Here is a 21,762-nt window from a genome sequence, read left to right on the forward strand (position 1 = left end):
TGGCATTAACCTGCAGAAGTGATTAATTATCACTTTGAATGTAAGAATTTTTTCTTTGAATATTTGAAAGGAAAATTAACTCCATGGACATGAACAAGGACGTGGGAGAGAATTCAACCATTGCACTGTGGTACAAGTGTAAGTTGAGAGCTGAGAACACTCATGATGTAAAGGAAATTGATGAATGCTCTGTCAACAAAATATTCCGTGGGGATGAGGAAGTAAGTGGATGAGGTCAGAAACATCGTGACTTTTGCCCTTTGTCATTTCTGCAGAGCTTAGATAGTATTCAACACAGGAGATTGCAGATGTTGGAATCTGGAGCAACACACAATGTGTCGGAGGAATTCAATGGGTCAGGCAGGGACACAGGCAGTCGATGACTGGAGTCGCAGCCCTTTATCTGGTCTTAGGTATTTACTTGTACATATGCATTGCACTGCTTTGGAACTTCACCTTCACTAGTTTTAAAGGGGGATGCATTTCTAAAATGGACTGCATTGTGCTTACAATACAATACAGTATATTCTGCTTTTAGTGCCGGAAGCTACTGGTGTATTGCAGGATATACACAAGTATTTATGAAATTTTGGTGTCTGCTCAATTATTGAGCAATCTTCAAAGTTTGCATCTGAAAGATCAAAGTAAATATGTTATCAAATTATGTACATATATTTCATCATATACTATCCTGAGATTCATTTTCCTGAAATCCAATTGAAGGGTCTCAACCCAGAACATTAACTGATTCTTCCTCCCACCTTCTCATTCTGGCTTCTTCACCCTCCCTTCCTGGTCCTGATGGGGGTCTCAGCCCAAAATATTAACTGTCCATTCCTCTCGACTGATGCTGCTTGACCTGCATTGTGTGGTTTCCTCTGGATTGACAAAATCCATAGAATCTCTTGTGTTTATGATTAACTGTCCATTTCCCACTACAGTTGCTGCATGACCTGCTGTGTTCCTCCAGTAGTTTAATTTTATTTTTTGGTCCTGCAAGAATTTTATTCTCCATTTCCTGCACAAGCATTAAAGTTCTACCTTTTAAACTTTTTCTTCTCTCTTCCTTCCAAACTTATTGCTTTATTCATTACAAACCCATCTTGATTTTGAGTGAGATGGTTCTCAGAACTTGCCAACTCAGACTTCTAATTACTGAACCGCTTCTGTAGTATGTATGTATGTAGTATGTAGTATGCATGTTTCATTGTATTTTCCACAAGCTACATGTACGCAAATAAGTTATATGTCATATTTTCTTCATTAAATAAAAAAGTGCCCAATAATCAAAATTGTTCTTCACCGTGGCTGTAATTATTTTCAAATATCAAAGTAAATTTATTATTAAATTACGTGTTACCATATACTATCTTGAGGTTCATTTTCTTGTGGGCATTCACAGTAGATCAAAGGAATACAAAGGTATCAATGAAAAACTACACATAAAGACAAGCAGTCAATGTGCAAAAGAAGACAAGCTGTTCAAAAACAAAAAATACATATAAATAAATAATGCTAAGGGCTTAAGTTGTAGATTTTTTGAAAGTGAGTCAAAATATTGCAGAATCAGTTCGGAGTTGAGGTGAGTGAATTATCCATGCTGGTTCAGGAGCCTGATGGTTGAAGGGTAATAACTGTTCCTGAACCTGGTGGTGTGGGACCTGAGGCTCCTGTACCTCCTGCCCAGTAGCAGCAGCAGCAAGAAGGGAGCATGGGTGGTAGGGATCCTTGATGATTGACGTTGGTTTCTTACAGCAGCACTCTTTATGGATATGCTCAATGGTAGGGAGGAATTTGCCAGTGATGGACTCTGCTATATCCCCCATTTCTGTTGGATCTTCCATTTCTTGGTCATTGGTGTTTCCATGCAAGGCGGTGGTGATGCAGCCAGCCAGGATTCTTGCCAATGTATATCTATAGAAGTTTGTCAAAGTTTTAGGTGGCATTTGGAATCTTCTATCGAGAGGTGCTGCTTTTATCTGCTTTCTGGTTGAGGATCCCAGTCAGAAGCCTCGAAATGTGGAATGTGAACAGTTCAAACCAGCATAGATCAGGAACAAACACGTTGTATAGTGAGCAGCCTTGCAGGTCCTGGTGACCAACTCCTACTCCTATATTCTTGTGGTCTCGTGTGTTCTTGAGAAAGGAATTCCCATAGCTTTGCGCTCACTGTGCTGGAGAAAATCCGAGAATCAGCCTAAGATTATGAAGTTCCATCAAAGGCTGAATAAGAAGAAGGATTCTTGCAGTGTGCTTTGAAGTATATGCAGAAAATTCAGAATAAGGATATTAAATAAAAAAGCATAAAAGAAATTTCAAATAATACTGTTGAAGGCAAGAGTATTTTTTAAATAACCTTTTAATTGAGAAACGAAAGAATAATTTTCATTGGTAATTGTTGGTAATTGGTTTATTTTTGTCATATGTAGTAAAATACATCTGAAAAGCTTTTGTTTGTATGCTACGCAGCCAGATCTAATACCTAAGAACATCAAGGCCAAAAGACAGAATGCAAAATTGATTATGGGATTCAGGTGTCTAGAAGACAGATGTAAATAAGATTATCACCATCTTTAAATACAACGTAAATTCTTGTAGAACTGGTCATTAATAAAAATTGTATCCTTTCCTGTCATAAAGCAAAAAAGAGAATAGAAGCTGAATCTACTGCCCTGGAAGTTCCACTGTCTGCAGAAAGATTAAATCTGACTTGGTATTACTGCTTGAATCAGGCCAGGTTACCTGCATGATTTGTCAAACCAAGAGGCAGCCTGCTTCACTAGCTTTCACCAGCTGAGTTCACACTTATTGTCTGAAACGTCACTGTCGAATGAATTAATGAGAAGGCTACATGTGTGGCTGTGCTGCCGAGAATCCACTGTGCTATGTGGCTTTTGAGTAGCCCTTCATTCCTGGTGTCACCAATGTCGTCTTGTGTGTGCCATTACTTGGGTACTGGCTCTGACACTGCCCTCGAACTTGCCTTGCCTCCTGTCCCCTGTCTGAAAAGCTTCTGGGATTTCAGTGGCTCCAAGAGTGATTCTCATTGTGAGTCCCTGCAGGAGTAAGAAAATCAGAGATTTGAGTTTACAGCATATTGCCTGCACTGCTGCCTCCTCAGGTTAATAAATACAAAAACAACATTTCAGTTAGAATGATCTTCTTAAATGTCGTGAAGAGGTATAAATTTTCCCCCACTCCCCTTCTCTATTTTTCCACTCCATACTTTGGCTCCCTTCTTATCCCTTCTCTTCTCCTTACATGCAGATCACCTTTCTCTGGTGGCCCTCCTCCTTCCCTTCTCCCATGGTCCACTCTCCTCTCCTATTTGATTTCTTCTTCAGTGCTTTACCTCTCCCACCTATCACCTGCCAGCTTCTCACTTCTTTCCCCTCCCCCACCCCCTGCCTTCCTCATCATCTGGGCTCACCTATCACCTATCAGCTTGCATTCATTCCCCCTCTTCCCACATTCTTATACTGGCTTCTTCCCCTTCCTCTCCAGTATTGATGAAGGGTCTTGGCCAAAATGTTGACTGTTTATTCTTTTCCAAACATGCTGCCTGACTTGCTGAGTTCCACAGGTATTTTGTGTGTGTTCCCCTGGATTTCCACCAGCATCTGCAGAATTTCTTGTGTTTATAAAATCTGCACCCTGCTCTTTCTCCAGCTCCCACAGCCCCAGTACAATATAAACCCTGCTGCATGATGTTGGAGAAAAAATGAGAGGATTTAATTTATAGGGTGACGTTTATCATATCAGGTCATTCCGTAGCATTTACAGACAATAAAGTACACTTGAAGGGATTTGGATCTGCATCCTTGAAGTTCATCACCTATTTGTTAAACTGGCCTGTTATTGTTCTCTCCCTGGTTGCCACTTGTGTAACCAAGCAACAGCTGGCTGCTTTCCAAATTCTCGGTCGTGGCACCAACTCGGCATATTCTGAGATCATTGTACTCTTTTCCTTCCAGTGCTGGATTTAGTCTATGCAACAACTTGAAAGATTGTAAAAAAAAATAAATACTTCAGCAGGTGAGAATTAAGACTCAAGTTGCACAATAGTTCTGGAACAAACAGATGTGATAAAGCAGAAACTATCACCTTGATTGATATCTAATAGATGAATACAATGATCAGGATCAGAATCAGATTTGTTATCATTGATGTATGAGGTGAAATTTATTGCTTTCTGTCAGTAATAACTTGCATTGACATAAATCTATAAATTGCAAAACTAAATAGTGAAATAGTGAAAAAATTGAGAACTTACAAGATAGTCCTCTGTGCTGAGTTGAATCTGTGACCATGTCTGTAGACAGACCCTCTTTCATGGGCTTTGGTTCTGAATGCTGTTTGCTTGCCTTTGCAGTTGTTCTTTTTGCTCTGCAATTTGGGTGTTTGACGGCCTTTATTTGATGGGTTCTTTCGGGTTTCTTTGTTTTGTGGCTGCCTGTAAGGAGATGAATCTTAGGGTTGTATAATGTATACATACTTTGATAATAAATATACATTGGACTCTGAGTATTCATGGGCTCATGGACCAATCAGAAATCTGATGGCCGAGGGGAAAGAGCTGAGCGTAGGTCTTCCTGCTCCAATATGGGAAAAGGGCATGTCCTGGATGGTGGAAGTACTTAATGATGGATGTCATCATTTTGAGGCATCACCTCTTGAAGATATCCTCAATGGGTGAAGGAGTTGTGCCTGTAATGGACTTGGCTGAGACAACAACACTATGCAGTCTTTTTATCACCCTGCTCTTGTCTTGTTCTCATTGCTAGCCTCTGGAAGGAGGTACAGTATCATTTAGCACACACTCAATGATTCAAGAACATCATCTTTCCCTCTGCCATCCAATTTCTAAATGGACTTTGATCACATGAACACTATCTCACCACTTTTCTATTTCTATTTTAGCACTACTTATTTAATTTACCTATTTCATATATATATTTACTGTAATTCACATTTTTTCTCTGTTCTCATGTATTGCATTGTACTGCTGCAACAAAGTCAACAAATTTCATGACATGTGCCAACGATATTAAACCTGACTCTGATTTTGATTAATTTGTGATCCTGTGCATTGAAACCTCGATGCAAGGCAGTGGCACCGTCAGTCAGAATCCTCCGCACTGTACATCAATAGAATGTTTTAAAGAGTCTTTGGTGATATACCGCATTCCTAATGAAGTAGAGCTGTTGGTTTGTTTCTTAATAATTACATCAGTGTGTTGAGTTCAGGACAGATCTTCAGAGATGTTGATGCCCAGGAACATAAAGCTGCTCAGCCTTTCTTTTATTGGCTCCTCACTGAGTACTGGCGTATGTTCCGCCAACTTCCCCTCCCCGAAGCCTGCAATCACTTCCTTGGTCTTGTTAATGTAGAGTGAAATGTCGTTCTGACACAACACAGTTTATCATGCTTTTGTAATTCTCCTCATTACCATTTGAGATTCAACCAACTGTGGTGTCATTTCACGGCAATGGGTTTAAGATGGCACTGGTGAATCTCAGTGGCTTCCTACTCGTGGCACATGTAACAAGAAAAACAATTAACTACTTTGTTAATCACTCTTTTTCTGGTAAACGATCATCACAGGCAATAGTCTATAATAGTCCAATAGTCTTGGAAGCAATTCGATGTGGCAGAACCGAGGTGAGGCGAGGCAATGGGTCCATCACCAAGAGCATGGAAGACCTGAGGCTCGATGAATTTAAGCACTGGACCAAATCAGAAAGGTTGGGTACAGGCTGAATCAAGGCAGAAGGGTCCAGGCCGCAGTGCATATCACAGCAACAGAACCTGATGTTTGGACAATGATTTAGCCACTAGACTAGGTTGAAAGGTCAAGGTGTCAGGGCCCAAGGCAAGGGATGAGCTGGTCTAGCTCACTGCTCCCCATTACATTGAATTAACAGTCTGTGGATGCACCCTCTGTGGACTTCAGTTCAGAACACTATTGCTTGCGGTTATGGTTTGCATGATTTGTTTCTTTTCACAGCAGATTGGGTTTTTGACAGTCTTATTTTTTCTGATGGCTTCTTTTGTGTTTCTTGGTTTTGTGGCTTCCTGTTTGGAGACAAATTTCAAGGTTGTACATAGCATCCATACTTTGATAATAAATGTACTTTGAGCTTTGTTATCAACAACTTTTTAGATGGCATATGAGTTGGGTCTAGCAACACGTTCATGAATAAAGCACGAGAAATTCTGCAGATGCTGGAAATCCAGAGTAAAACACACAAAACGCTGAAGGAACTCAGCATCTATGGAGGAAAACATTTCAGGCCAATGAAGGGTCTCAGCCCAAAATGTCAATTTTTTATTCCTCCCTGTAGATGCTGTCTGACCTGTTGAGCTCCTCCAGCATTTTGAGGGAGTAGAGCAGTTAGATAAGCATGAATCCTGTGTTGATTGTCAGCGAGAATGATTATCCCTTTGCGTTGACTGTGGTCTCCTAAAAAGGTTCCATTCGCAGAGCGAGGTATAGAGGCCCTGGTTTTGAAACTTACTTATTAGTACCAAGAGAATTATGTCAGATTTTTAATATTACGGATAGATCCTGGTGTTAATTTGATCAGTTCATATATTCAGAATCACGCATCAGTAGCTTGTCAGTGGTAGTAAGTAATTTATTTTATCAATTTCATCACCCAAAGGTATTTCATGGCATAGTTCACAACTAATGAAGCTAACAATGAGGAATGTAAAAGGATTAACTGATACCTATTGAAGTGCATTAAAAACAGTGCAAATTTGAAAAAAAAAGCCTCATTAGCAGTACAAAGCCAAGATGATTTAAAACAAAGTAATTTTTAAAACAAAAGGTTAGACAACATTTTCAAAAAATCAGATTTTAGAATTGTAGAACATAGACCAGTACAGCATAGTACAGGCCCTTCAACCTTCCTGTGTCAGCCTTTTAATCTACTCTTACATTAGTCTAACCTTTCCTTCCCGCTCAGCTCTCCATTATGCTATCATCTGTGTGACTCTCTAAGAGTCTCTGAAATTTTGCTAATGTATTGGCCTTTACCATTTCCCCTGGCATCACGTTCCACACACCCACCAATCCATTTGTAAACAAAAATCTATTTATGATGGCAACCCCCCCCCCCCTGCATTCTTTCCTCCAATCATCATAAAATTATACCCTCTCGTAGTAGCCAGTTCTGTCCCAGGAAAAAGTTGCTGGCTGTCTAATCTGGTTTGCAGTCTGGAGACTGAATGAGAACAGGCATCCAGCACAGAGCACCCCTGTGGATGTTGCCCTCAACTATAAGTATACTGCTGGGTGTGGGTGTGACAACCTACTGGGGGAAGCCACAGTGACCAGGTCTCTGGCACTGAGTCCAGCTCTGGAGCTCAGAAGGGAAGGAGGAAGAAGAGGATTGCAGTAGTGATAGTGGATTCCGTAACTGGAGGAGGTTCTGTGTATGTGAAAGAGACACCCGGATTGTATGTTGCTTGGCAGGTGCTAGAGTCGGGGATGTCTTGGATTGGATCCATAGCATTTAAAAAGGGGGTCTAAACAACCAAAAGTCGTGGCACATATTGGTACCAATGACACAGGTAGGAGAAGTTAGGAGGTCCTGAAGAGAGAATATAGGGAGTTTGGCAGAAAGCTGAAAAGTAGGACCTCTAGAGTAGTAATTTCTAGACTGTGCCATGAGTCAGTGAGGGTAACAATAGGATGATATGGCAATTGGATGCATGGCTGAGGAATCGGTGCAGAGGATAGGGTTCCAAGTTTCTGGATCATTGGGATCTCTTCTGGGGAAGCTACAACCTGTACAAAGGGGATGGGTTTCATTTGAATCCAAGGGGGACCAATATCCTTTTGCTGGAGTTTGCTGGAACTGATAGGGAGCGTTTAAACTACTTTGACAGAGGGATGGGAACCAAATACAAGTAAATTCAAAATTAAAAATTCAAGACGGTTTAATGTCAAGTGTAAAGGAGAATAAAGTGATTTTTACTCCAGGTCCGATGCAGAGAATGGGCAAAGAAGTGGAAGATGGAATATACAATATGCAGTGCAGGGAAGGTCATCGTCATGCACTTTGGTAGAAGGGATAAGGGCATAGACTATTTTATAAACAGAGATAACATTCAAAAATTAGAGGTACATAGGGCCTTGGTGTCCTTCTGCTGGATTCCCTGTAGGTTAACTTGCCGGCTGAATCGGTGGTAAAGAAGACACAGGTACTGTTAGCATTAATTTCAAAGCACTAGAATGTAAAAGCAAGAATGTGATGACTTTCAAGTCATTGCTTAGACTGCACTTGGACTATTGATAGCCATTTTCGGCCGCATTTCGAAGTAAAGAGATGCCCTCATTGGAGAGGGTCCAGAAGAAGTTCACGAGAATTATTGCTACAATGAAAGGGTTAACATATGAGGAGTATTTGATGGCTTTGAGGCCTGTATTTGCTGAAGTTTAGATGAATGAAGGGGGATGTCATTGAAACCTATTGAATATTAAAAGGCCTATACAGAGTGAGTATGGAGAGGTTCTTTCCTATAGTGGGGGATTCTAGAATCGAAGGACACGGCCTCAAAATAGAGGGACATCCACTTAAGATAGAGATAAGGAGACATTTCTTTAGCCAGGGGGGTGGAGAATCTGTAAAATTCATTACCACAGACAGCTGTGCAGGCCAAGTCATTGCATATATTTAAAACGGAGGTTGACCGATTCTTGATTAATCAAGATGTCGAAGGTTATGGGGAGAAGGGAGGAGAGAGAGAATCAATCAGCCATTATGGAATGGCAGAGCAGACTCTTTGGGCTGAATGGCCTACTTCTGCTCCTATACCTTATAGTCTTATGGGCCAATTTCTTCTTCTATGTCTTATGGTCTTATCACAATTTACTGCTCTGTCAATTCACCTCTCAACCCCCTTCACTCCAATAACAAAAGCCTTTGCTCACTCAAAGTTACCCATAATATATGCTTTCAAATTAGGCAGCATCTTAGTAACCTCCACTGCAACCTCTCTCAAACTTCCACATCTTTCCTATAATGAGACGACCAGAACTGAACATAGTACTATTTTTTCCAACCACCCTCATTATCCTTCACCTTATTCTCTTTAAAGTACTTGACTTGTAGATTCTGCTGTTGTGACTCAGATGCACAAAGATAAATGATATTGCTTTTATCAAGGGGCTGACTTTGCTTCTAAGTAGGATCATTCAGAGGAAATGTTCAGCCATTGACGTCCAAAGAGAGGTATCGAAGTTTTATCAGTATTCGTGCCATCACTCGAGTTGAGTATGCTGTTCTCTGAAAGGGATTATTCTATTAATGGAGAACTGCTATGAGTGACTTTGCTTAAAGTGGGGAGGCTGGTGCATGGACATCTACCACATGGCCCTTGACCGATCGGGGTCAGTGTCCAATGGCATAGAATGCAAGATGACTGGGGACTTTTCATTGCTGCCGCCTCCCTCCACCTTAACTGCCATAGTGACATTTCATCATCTTCTGCCACCTTTGAGGTCTGGGTTGGATTGTTCTTCATCGGGAACCTCCCCCTTGATCTTACCACCATGGGTGACCAGCAGCTAAGTTCCAGGTGGCATCATTCTCAGGATCTCAGGAGCTCACAAGCCTCTCCATCTAGACAAAATGGCAATCTTCAGAGAGGAAAGTTTCATCAAAACACAACAGATTAAACTGCATCATGCTTTGATGCAAGTATGAAAAACTTTCTCAAAAACCTCAGGCTGGGCAATCTGTTCCACCTGGCAACAAGAATACTAACTCAACCACTGATCCTTTCGAAAGGGAGTTGGGTTTTTTTTTGTTTCATTTATAATTTGCAGATTTCCTTCCTCATTGCACATTCTCAGAAATGAGTCGAAAAATATATTTTTTGTCATCAAAACAAGCAAGTGTTCAAATCTATTAACCATTGGCCAGTATCCCAATCCTTAAATCATGTCACAGCTCATAGAAAGAGCATTGTAGCATCATAATCACAGCTGTTATCTTACCAGCAGTTGGTTTATTGAGAAAATGAATTTGCTCATTGTTAATCATGTTCAGAAATATGGTACAGAAAGTTCAAATTTCAGAGTAATTTTTTTCTCAATATAAATATGTCACCGATAGTCCACAGGTTGTGGAGTTATAGCTGCTGTTATAACACACACAGAATGCTGGAGGAACTCAGCAGGCCAGTCAGCATCCATGGAAAAGAGTAACCACTCAACCTTTCAGGTTGAGACCCTTCTCCAGGACTGAGAAGAAAGGGGAAAGATACCTGAATAAAAAGGTGGGGTAGGAGGCGAGCTGGAAGGTGATACGTGAAGACAGGTGGGTGGGAAAGGTTTAAGGCTGGAAAACAAAGAATCTGATAGGAGAGGAGAGTGGATAGAAGAAAGGGGAGGAGGAGGGGGGCTCAGGGGAAAGTAGTAGGCAGATGAAAAGAAGTGCAAAGTCAGAGTGGGGGATAGAGGAAGGGAGAGGGGATGGGTGGAATTTGTTCACTGGAAGGAGAATCGAGATTCTTGCCATCAGATTGGAGGTAATCAGATGAAATATAAGATGGTGATCCTTCACCCTGAGGGTGCCTCATTCTGGCACACGAGAGGCCACCGAGGTGGGAGAGACAGGCACAATTTCAACCATTAAAAGAACATCTGGATAGGTACAAGGTTCAACCAGGATATTGCCTCTGTTGGAGTGTATTAGTTCAAAGAAGAAGTTGGACAGATTCACCTGATTTTCTGTGGATGTCAGAAGTTGAGGTGAGACATGATAAAAGTTCATAAATTATGAACTTATTAGGGTAGATTTTTTACGACAGAAATAACAAATAGCAGAAGACAACACACAAAATGCTAAAGGAACTCAGCAGGTCACGCAGTATTTATGGAAGTGAATGGATAGTAGATTTTACAGGCCTAGACCTTTCATCAGGACTGTCCAGAAATGCTGCCTGACCTATTGAGTTTCTCCAGCAATTTGTGTGTGTTACTCTGGATTTCTGTTATCGGTAGAGCATCTTGTGCCTATAATACTAAAGGGCTAGGCTTAAGGTGAGAGAGGGAGAGTTTAAAGGAGATTTACAATGCAAGTGTTTTTTTTTTAGCACAGCGAGCAGGTGGCACCTAGAATGCACAGTGAAGGAAAATATAGCATATACAATTAAAGAGTTTAAGACACATTTAGGCAAATTGATAAGTATGTGACTTGGATCATGTGGAGGTAGATGAGATTAGATTAATTTGATATCCCGGTCAGTGCAGACATTGCGGGTTGAACGGCCCTTTCTTATGCTGCACTATGTACAGTCTTTATATGTTCGACATCACCTTGGAGAGAATGGAACTATTGTTTCCTTTTGGATGAACGAAGGTTATAGGGAGATTGAATTGAGAAGTATTTAAATATATGATTAATCGTAATGGAGTGAAAGGCAAAGTCTTGCCATTGCAATCTGAAGTCAGTACTGATGGAATTACACATTTAAAAATGTAAATTACTTCAGATGCTCTGTCTCTGAACTATAAATCCAAAATGCTGGAAGCACTCAGAAAGTCAGGCAATACTCATAGATTGTTGATGTTTCAGGGAACTCAGAGGCTGTTCCAATTTAAAATCATTGTTAACAAAAGGATTTACAAATGATATTAGCATTAAATACTTTGCCTCAGGATGATAGTTATTGCATCTTCAAGGAGAAAATCAGGACAATGTTAGAATTTAAGATACAGGAATAGATACAATAAACAGTGTTATTAATTATAGATTAGTTTTTCAGATGGATTCTTTGGCCGCTTTCCGGAATGTAAGCAAAGTTAAGAAATGGGATGATCTGCCCATATCTGAGACAAGGTTGCAGTAGTATTCCTGGATATTTCCAAAAATTTCTCAAAAGCTCAGATGAGCTGCCAAACTGGTTGAATTAGGGCCGCTGTATTGTGGCAAATGGCTGTTCTTTGTGTTATCATGATGGAAATGTCTTCCTCCATAAAATAGGTAGGAAAATCATTACCATTTCAGTCTCAGCATTCATCAGAATGCTATTACACATAAAGAAATTAATCCCCTTTCTTTTCTACAGCTGCTGCTGGATTAGTGTTCAAATGATGTTTTTCATTTTGTACCATGAAGCTTATTGCTATTGATATTGGTATTATTATCATCACATGTACCAAGATACAGTGAAAGGTTTGTCTTACGTATTGTTCATAACAATCAAATCAATACACAGTGCACTGAGCTAGACAGACAGACAGACATACTTTATTGATCCCGAAGGAAATTGGGTTTCGTTACAGTCGCACCAACCAAGAATAGTTTAGAAATACAGCAATATTAAACCATAGATAATTAAATAATAACAAGTAAATTATTCCAAGTGGAAATAAGTCCAGAACCAGTCTATTGGCTCAGGGTGTCTGACACTCCGAGGGAGGAGTTGTAAAGTTTGATGGCCACAGGCAGGAATGACTTTCTATGACGCTCAGTGTTGCATCTCGGTGGAATGAGTCTCTGGCTGAACATACTCCTGTGCCTAACCAGTACAATATGGAGTGGATGGGAGACATTGCCCAAGATGGCATGCAACTTGGACAGCATCCTCTTTTCAGACACCACCGTCAGAGAGTCCAGTTCCACCCCCACAACATCACTGGCCTGATGAATGAGTTTGGTGATTCTGTTGGTGTTTGCTACCCTCAGCCTGCTGCCCCAGCACACAACAGCAAACATGATAGCACTGGCCACCACAGACTCGTAGAACATCCTCAGCATCGTCCGGCAGATGTTAAAGGACCTCCGTCTCCTCAGGAAGTAGAGATGGCTCTAACACTTCTTGTAGACAGCCTCAGTGTTCTTTAGCCAGTCCAGAATATGGTAAAAACAATAACAATGCACAATAAAGTGTAGAAGCTACTAAAAAAGTGCAGAGCAGGTGAACGATAAAATGCAATATCATAACAAGTGAGATTGAGGTCGAGTCCATTCAAGAATTTGATAACAATAGGATAGAAGCTGTCTTTGAGTTGGTAGTATGTGCTTTCAGGCTTCTGTATCCTTAGGCCAATGGGAGAGAATAGAAGAGGAAGTATCCAGGGTGGGGATGGTCTTTGATTATGTTGGTTGCTTTACAGAGACAATGAGAATACAGACAGGTCCCAGTCCCATGGCTAGAATGAAGCTTGTGGTTCAGGCTTGTACTTCACTGGAGCAGTGCTGTACTGACGGAGACACTGCTCTTCCTGGAGTAGGCATTGCAGAGAGGTCAGATTAATTGTCCCACTTTGTAGAACATAGAGCAGTACAGCACAGGAACTGCCTGTGCCAAGCATGATGCCAAATTAGACTCAATGTTCTTTGTCTGCACAAGATCCATCCCTGTCCATCCCCTGGTTTTTCAAAGCCCTCCTCATCATTGATCACACTTACAAGGAGCGTTGCCACAAGAAAGTAGCCTCCAACATTAATGATCCCCATCATTGAGTCCATGCTCTCTTCTTGTTACTGTTATTAGGAAGAAGGTACAGGAGCCTTCAATCCAACACCACCTGGTTAAGCAACTATCAACCATCAGGCTCCTAAAAGAGCATGGATAACTTCACTCACCTCAATTTTGAACTAATTCCGTAACCTATAGACTCAATTGAAAGACTCCACAATTCATATTCTCAGTATTATTTATTTACATTTTTATTATTTATCTGATTTATCTTCTTTTGCACCTTGTCCGTTTCTCAATCTTTGTTTGTTATAGTTTTTCAAAAAATCTATTGCACATTTTCTTTTCCTTTTAATGCCTGCTAGAAACTGAATCTCAGGATAGTGATATATATGTAGTTTGATAATAAATTTACTTTGAACTTTGAACATCATTGTCTATCTCAAAACCTCAAACACCAAAACCTCATCTGCTTCCACCACTATCATCTTTTCATACCTTTAAACTTTTCAAACACCCACCATTCACTGTATACAGTATATTAAAAAGATTGTCCTACTCATCTCCCTTAATTTTTTTTTCTCATCTTAAATGCATGCTCTCCAGTATTTGATAATTCTACCCTGGGAATGAAATTCTGACTGTACTTTATCAATGCTTCTCACAATCTTATAAACTTGTATCCCCTCCACCTTTAACGTTGCAGAGAAAACAGCCCAAGTTCACCCAACCTCTCCTTGTACCTCATAGACTGGAATCCCAGCCAGTGAATTTCTCTGAAGCTTCAATAAACTTTCTGTAATAGAGCAACTAGAAACTAGAGCACCAAACTCCTGCGCTGCCTAACTAAAGCTTATACTGTTACATGAATACTCCCTGGCTCAATGCCCTGGCCACTGAAGGCAAGCATATAGAAACATAGAAAACCTACAGCTCAATACAGGCCCTTTGTCCAACAAAGCTGTGCCGAATATGTCCTTACCTTAGAAGTTACCTAGAGTTACCCACGCCATATGTTTTCTTCATCAACCTACCTACTTATCTCACCATTCTCAATGAGCTATGGAGGGAGATATCTTCGTGAGATATTAGAAAGAATGCATTTGTACTTAACTACATAAAATCAGTGGCTACTTTTTGAAGTATTTAATTTACTATGAAGTGTTTTATCAAAGAGTCATGGAGCACCACAGCGCAGAAACAGACCTTTTGATACATCTCATCTGCACTGAACTGTTATTCTGCCTACAAGTGAACCAGAGACTTCCACACTCCTCCCATCCCTGGACTTAACCAAACTTTTCTAAAACATTGAACTCACATTCACAACTTCCTCTGGCAGTTCACTCTACACTCTCACCATCCTCTGAGTGAAAAAGCTCCCCCTCATCTTTCCCTTAAGCATTTCACTGTTAACCCTTGACATCTAGTTGGATTCTTACCCCACCTCAGTGCTAAATATGTACTTACATTTATCCTATCTATACCCCTCATGTCCTGTGATTTTGAGATGCTTGATTCTTTAGGGTCAATTGTCAGATGGTGGATGTAATTCTCTTCATCATGGGCATTAATTCTGTTTTGTTTGAAATATTCTCTGGATATTGAAATGTCAAATTTGCTGGGGAATTCAAGCGGTTATGATGCATGGACAAATGAATCTGCAATTAACTTTCTTGGTTTCTGTCACCAGGACGTTGTTGAAAAACATTACACTTTCAGGAAGGTTAAATCAGAATTAGAATCAGATTTATTGTCACTGACATATGACATGAAATGTGTTGCGGCTGGAGTGTGGCGCAGAGCCATAAAAATCTATAAATACCAAAATAAATACATAGTGCAGAATAACAAGGTAACATTCATGGGTTCATGGACTGTTTAGAAATCTGATGATGGAGGGGAAGAAGTTGAATCACTGAGTGTGGGTCTTCAAGCTCCTGTACATTCTCTCTGATGGTAGTAACAAAAAGAGGGCATGTCCCAGATAGAGAAGATCCTTAATGACGAGGCAGCTCTCTTCAGGCTTCACCTTTTGAAGATAACCTTGATGGTGGAGAGGGTTGTGGCCACGATGGAGAAATGATCTAAACCAGGGGTTAACAACCATTTTTTTTGGCACCCTTCTTTGTAAACTGTTGTGCATTAAAATTCCAGGATATCATCAGTTTCTGAGATACTTAAACCACCCCGTCAGGCACCATCAATCATTTCACAGTCAAAGTCGCATAGATCACATTTCTTCCCCATTCTGGTATTTGGTCTGAGCAACAACAGAACTGCTTGACCATGTCTGCATGCTTTTATGCATTGAGTTGCTGCCACATGATTGGCTGATTGGATATGTGGATTAATGAAAAAGTCAGTACTCAGTGTGTCTTTGGCCCATTTGTTTAAGCAAAACACTTTTGCAATTTACTTGACAAGTTACCAAAAATCTGCTGGAGAAACTATTCAGGTTGAGCAGTATCTGTGGAGGGGAAAGAATTGGCAACATCATCTTGGACTATTCCAGGGCCTTGACCTGAAATATTACAATTCATCAGATACTGCTTGACTGATAGAGTTCCTCTAGCAGATTGTTTGTTGCTCAACCTGCAGACTCTTTTGTCTCCCAGTGGACAAATGCCTTGGACCTAACCATGCTTCTCTAATCAAAGAAGTATTTTCAGTGCTCTGGAACATTAAGTAGAGTTGGATCTCAGTCTGACAACATTAAAAATGGATTAATGTCAAAAGTTACTGAGACTTAAGCCAGTTTCTTTTTGAATTATTGCCAATGAACTCAATACAGCATGTAGCAAATCTTCCTAAACCACTTCTGTTCAAATTAAATCTCCCTAATCAGTGCTAACCACAACTTGCTGTGAAATGGTTCATGCAACATGCATTTAACAATGTCTGTCCTCCTGGACTGTTTATGCCCTGGTATGATTTTTCAAGTCCTAATCAGTTTTCTCTTCTAAAGATCAATCTTTGCTCACAGATTTTAATGCTGCAGGTAACGATTCAATTGCACACTAATTGCTTACTTTGCAAACAGTTAATAATAACCATGAAATCTTTCAATTTACTCAGAGGACCATTTCATTCATTAAAAGATGCTGTTCACCCTAACTAAGAATATGAAGCCCTGAAGGTTCAATGCCTTTGCCTTCAACAAGCATTGTAACTGTAAATAGCCAGAGCTGACTGTACCTGTTATGCTTTGTAACACTGCTTAGTTTTAATTTGTTGAGGCACTCACATATAGCATGCTGTGCAGTGACATATTCCATTCACATACTTCTTCCATATCAGAACCAGAATCAGGTTAATGATGGGCGCTGCCTTTTTGAGGTGTGGCTCCTTGAAAATGTCCTCAATACCATGGAGGCTAGTGTCCATGATGAAGCTGACTAAGTTTACAAACTCTCTGCAGTGTTGTAGCCCCTTCAACACCAGATGGTGATGCAGCCACTTAGAATGCTATATACTATATATCCCATAATTTAGTTATTGAGAAACAACATGGAATAGATCCTTCGAGTCACTCCCCCCAACAAACCCCAATTTAACCCTAGCCTAATCATAGGACAATTGACAGTGACCAATTAGCCTATCAACCTTTTTGTCTTTAGGTTGGGAGCAAACCGGAACACCTGGAGGAAACCCACAGGGACATGAGAATGTACAATCTCCTTTCAGGCAGTGGCAGGAATTGAACCTGGGTGACTGATACTATAAGAGTTGTGTTAACCATTATGTTACAGTGCCACCCTGGTAAGGAAGTATGTAAACAAACAAAGGCGGCTTAATCAAATAATATATTTACAATAATACTCAAATATTACTGAAATATTCAATACACTGCAGTGTCTACTTGGAACTAAATGAAGGTGCCAGATATTCAAGGTTCAGGTTCAATGGAGAGACTATAAAAAGGAGGTGTCAAAATAGCAATTAATATGAATATTTTCTCATAAGCCTTTTGAAGAATGGCTGTTAATTTACCCTGCCTTTGACAGGCGTTAATGATGGAGGAGTTGTGCACAGCAACGTTATTGGACTGAATCAAAGAAGATTAGTTTTATTTGTTACATGTACATCAAAGCATTACCACAGACAGCTGTGGAGGCCAAGTCATTGGGTATGTTTCCACTGCCCTCATTGTGTGTATGGCCACAGCTATTTAGCAATCTAAACAACTTCTCAAAAAGTCACCCGAGTTGGATGCTCTCTTTCACGGTTTTTAATGCAATTTTTTTGCGAAGCTGCAGAGTTAAGTAAAAGCTACATTAAATTCAATATAGTCATCACCTGAATGCTTTCGATTATTCTCATAACAGGTGTTAACCAAGATAGTACATGTACACAACACTCTATATCTATATCATGTGGTGCAAAGATAAATTTAAACATAATACTTTCTTTAAAATGTATATATATGTGCTTCAAATCAGAATAAAAACTATTGGTGCAGGAAGTGGTACAAAAAACAGCTTACTCATAATGATATTCACACAAAATGAGCTGCGCCTCTAGAAGGATTTAAATCAGAGGTTGATAGGTTCTTGATTAGTAAGGCTGTCAAAATTTATAGGGAGAATGCAGGAGAAAGAGGTTGACAGGGATAATAAATAAGCCATGATGGAATGGCATTGCAGACTCAATGGCTGAATGGTTTAATTCTGCTTCAATGTCTTTTGGTCTTACAGAGACATCAAAGCATACAGTGAAGTGTGTCATTTGTGTCAATGAGGATGTCCTGGGGGCAGCCTGCAACTATTACCATGCTTCAGGTACTAATATGGCAAGACTGCAACTTACTAACCCAGACCTGTACGTCTTCAGAATGTGGGAGGAAACCAGAGCACTCGGAGGAAACCTGCAATCACAGGGAGAATGCACAAACTCCTTACAGACAAACTCCTTACAATTGAGCCCCAGTCACGATTTTAAGAAGTTTGTATGTTCTCCCTGTGACCGCATGGGCTTTTTTTTTAATGTTCTCTGGTTTCCTCACACATTCCAAAGACGTACGCTTAAGGTTCGTAAGTGTGAGGCATGATACCTTGGTGCCGGTAACATGGTAACACCTTGCAGGCTGCCTCCAGCACAATCCTTACACTGTGCTGTTCGCTGACAGAAAAAAATACATTTCACTGTAGGTTTTGATGTTTCAATTTGCATGTGATAAATAAAGCTAATCTTTGATTTTCAGTCTTACTTTGCATTTTAAGATGGACTCACTTATTATGAATGGCCTGCCCTTTTCTCTCTTCATTGGCTTTGCAACATAGTACTCTTTGAAACAACCCACACAAAATTCTGGAAGAACTCAGTAGGAGTCCTGCTGAAGGGTCTGTACCTGAAATGTCAACTGTACCCCTTTCGATAGACACCGTCTGGCCTGAGTTGCTCCATCATTTTGGGCGTGTTTCTTGGATTTCCAGCCTCTGCAGACTTTCTCCTGTTTGTGATAGTTCTCTTTGAGGCTCTTTTATGATATAATTGATTATTTCAAACAATTTTTAAATGAATTCACTGTAATAACCTTGCTGTTGCAATATATTTCATATTAAAACCTGGATGTTTATACGTATATAAACTGTGATACAGTCTGGCAGCATGACTATCAATTTTAGATTTAAAGATTAATAAAACATAAGTGAGGCTGCAGCTCTGGTTGCCTCATTGAGCAAGGATGTGGTGACTTTGGAGAGGATTCACCAGACTTTTACCAGAATGTTGCTTAGAATGGAGGTTATTAGTTATGAGGAGCAGCTGGATCAACTTGGGTTGTATTCTCTGGAGCAATGGAGGCTGAGAGGAGATATGATACAATTATGAGACAAGGTGGGCAGCCAAAATCCTTCTTCCAGTGTTTCTCAAAAGAAGAAATAGCTTTAAGGTGGGGAGGAAGTTTTAAAGCAGGGGTTCACAACCTTTTTTATGCCATGGGCCAATGCCATTAACCAAGGGTACCATGCACCCCAGGTTGGGAACCCCTGGTTTAAGGGTTGTGCAGAGCAAGTTTTTAATACAGAAAGAGGTGCTTAGAAAGGATGGCCATAGCAGTACTAGAAGCAAATGCAATAGTGACACCTAAAAGAATTTTAGATAGATGGGAAATGGAGGAATACTGACCATTTGTATGCAGGAGCTGAGTTTATTTTAGTTTAATGCTCAACATAGAAACTGTGGTTTAAAGGGCCTAATCTTGTGCTGTACTGTTATATGTATGTCCTTACCTTAGAACTACCTAGGCTTACCCATAGCCCTCTACTTTTCTAAGCTCCATGTATCCATCCAGGAGTCTTTTAAAAGACCCTATCATTTCCACCTCCACCAACACCACCAGCAGCCCATTCTGCGCACTCACCACTCTCTGTGTAAAAAACTTACCCTTGACATCTCCTCTGTACCTACTTCCAAGCACCTTAAAAATATGTCCTCTCATGCTAGCCATTCCAGCCCTGGGAAAAAGCCTCTGACTATCCACATGATCAATGCCTCTCATTATCTTGTACACCTCTATCAGGCCTCCTCCCATCCTCCGTCGCTCCAAGGAGAAAAGGCCGAATTCACTCAACCTATTCTCATAAGGCATGCTCCCCAATCCAAGCAACGTCCTTGTAAATCTCCTCTGCTCCCTTTCTATGGTTTCCACGTCCATCCTGCAGTGAGGTGACCAGAATTGAGCACAGTACTCCAAGTGGAGACCGACCAGGGTCCTATATAGCTGCAGCATTACCTCTCGGTGACCAGGGTCCTATATAGCTGCAACATTACCTCTTGGAAAGTGGATACAGGCAGGTCAGTTCTTCCTGGTTTCTATCCTTCATCTCATTTCAAGATAAAGGTGAACAGTGGGGTTCCCGAGGAATCTGTACTGTCCCTTTCCTCATCTTGACCTAACTTCTGTTTGGAGCATATTAAGTTGACAGGTGACACAGAACTCAAAAATACAAGTCAACTAACATAAAGGATTTTGTAGTCTTCAAGATCAGGTGGTGGGATGGATATATGTCTCTTTCAAAGGAGGTGTAAGGCGCTCCTTCCCTCCGCTAGCTTGCAGGTCACTCTTGGGCAAGTCATAGCACCTGCTTAGCCCCCTGATCAAGGTCATGTGAAACCAAGGGAGCAGGTGGTGGTTGGTCAAATGAACAGATGGTGCATATCACAAGTTCTGGTTATGTGACTACTGATGCCAGGCAGACAATCTCTGAAGATTATTGATAATGGTTGAGGTCACCTGTCTTGTAAAGACACTGCCCAGAAGGCAATGGCAACTCACTTCTGTGGAAACATTTGCCGAGAATAATCATGAAAGGCCATGATCGTCCATGTCACGCAACACAGCTCATTACAAATGAAAGAAATCTTCAAGGGGATGCAAGGGGATGACACATGGAAATGAAAGGTGATACATAAAACTTTGATTGAGTTGAGGAAATAGAACTGTATGAATAAGTTAAGTGGATTCAAGAACTGGATTTCTCCATGCAAATCCAAACACTAGGACAAGTCGACAAGTTTTTGTTTAAATTAATTTATGTTACCATTAGTTTTATTGTATGAGGCACACAGTATAAATATGAGGTTCATTTGTTTAATTTTAAAAATACAGAATCTGAATCAGTGTTGTTACCACTAGCATTTTGTTAAATGTGTTATTTTGCCACAATAGTTAGTGCAATACATAAAAATTACTATTAGTTGCAAGGAGGAAGATATGTAAAAAATAAGTAGTGCAGAAAGAGAGCAAAATAGTAAGGCAGTGTTCTTGAGTTCATTGTCTGTTCAGAAATCTGATGGTGGAGAGGACGAAGCAGTCTCTAAAATGTTGGATGGGAGTCGACAGACTCCTTACTTCCCCTTGTAGGCAGCAATACGAAGAGGGCATGTCCTGAGTGATGGGGATCCTTAATGATGGATGTCGCCATTTTGAGGCATTGCCTTTTGAAGATGTCCTTGATGCTGACCTTTCTCGATCTGTCTGCTATGTTAACATAATAAAATCTTTCAACTTACCCCGTCGCTTCTGCCAATAACCTTGTGCTCATGTTAGATGTGCCTTGCCACTGAAAACGTTCCCTCATTAGTAACTCTTCTATATCCCTTCCAAACTCGAACAGCACTCTTGACTCCTAAATCTCCGCGGAGTCACAAAGTGTACTGGCAAAATCAGAACCCCAAGTGCAGAGGAAGGACAGACTCTGATGTAGAAACAGCGATGAGAGTTTATTCATAATAATTCCAAAAGAATATTGATGGTTAGGCCGAGCAATACCGCAAGCAGTATTGTCAAATCTAGGACATCGCAATTAGCGCTAATC

General features: G+C 40.5%; 1 protein-coding gene across 1 annotated transcript in view; it reads left to right on the forward strand.

Annotated features, from left to right (window-relative positions):
• The first annotated feature begins 376 nt into the window (after nucleotides 1-376).
• il1rapl2 (interleukin 1 receptor accessory protein-like 2) overlaps nucleotides 377-21,762 on the forward strand; it is a 658,932-nt gene continuing 637,546 nt past the window's right edge. Inside the window, exon 1 of the mRNA XM_059976475.1 lies at nucleotides 377-413. Coding sequence (XP_059832458.1) covers nucleotides 380-413 — 34 coding nt within the window. The 5' untranslated portion in view covers nucleotides 377-379. The remainder of the gene's footprint in view (nucleotides 414-21,762) is intronic.

Source organism: Hypanus sabinus, chromosome 8 (genome assembly GCF_030144855.1).
Source record: "Hypanus sabinus isolate sHypSab1 chromosome 8, sHypSab1.hap1, whole genome shotgun sequence".
Lineage (NCBI taxonomy): Eukaryota > Metazoa > Chordata > Chondrichthyes > Myliobatiformes > Dasyatidae > Hypanus > Hypanus sabinus.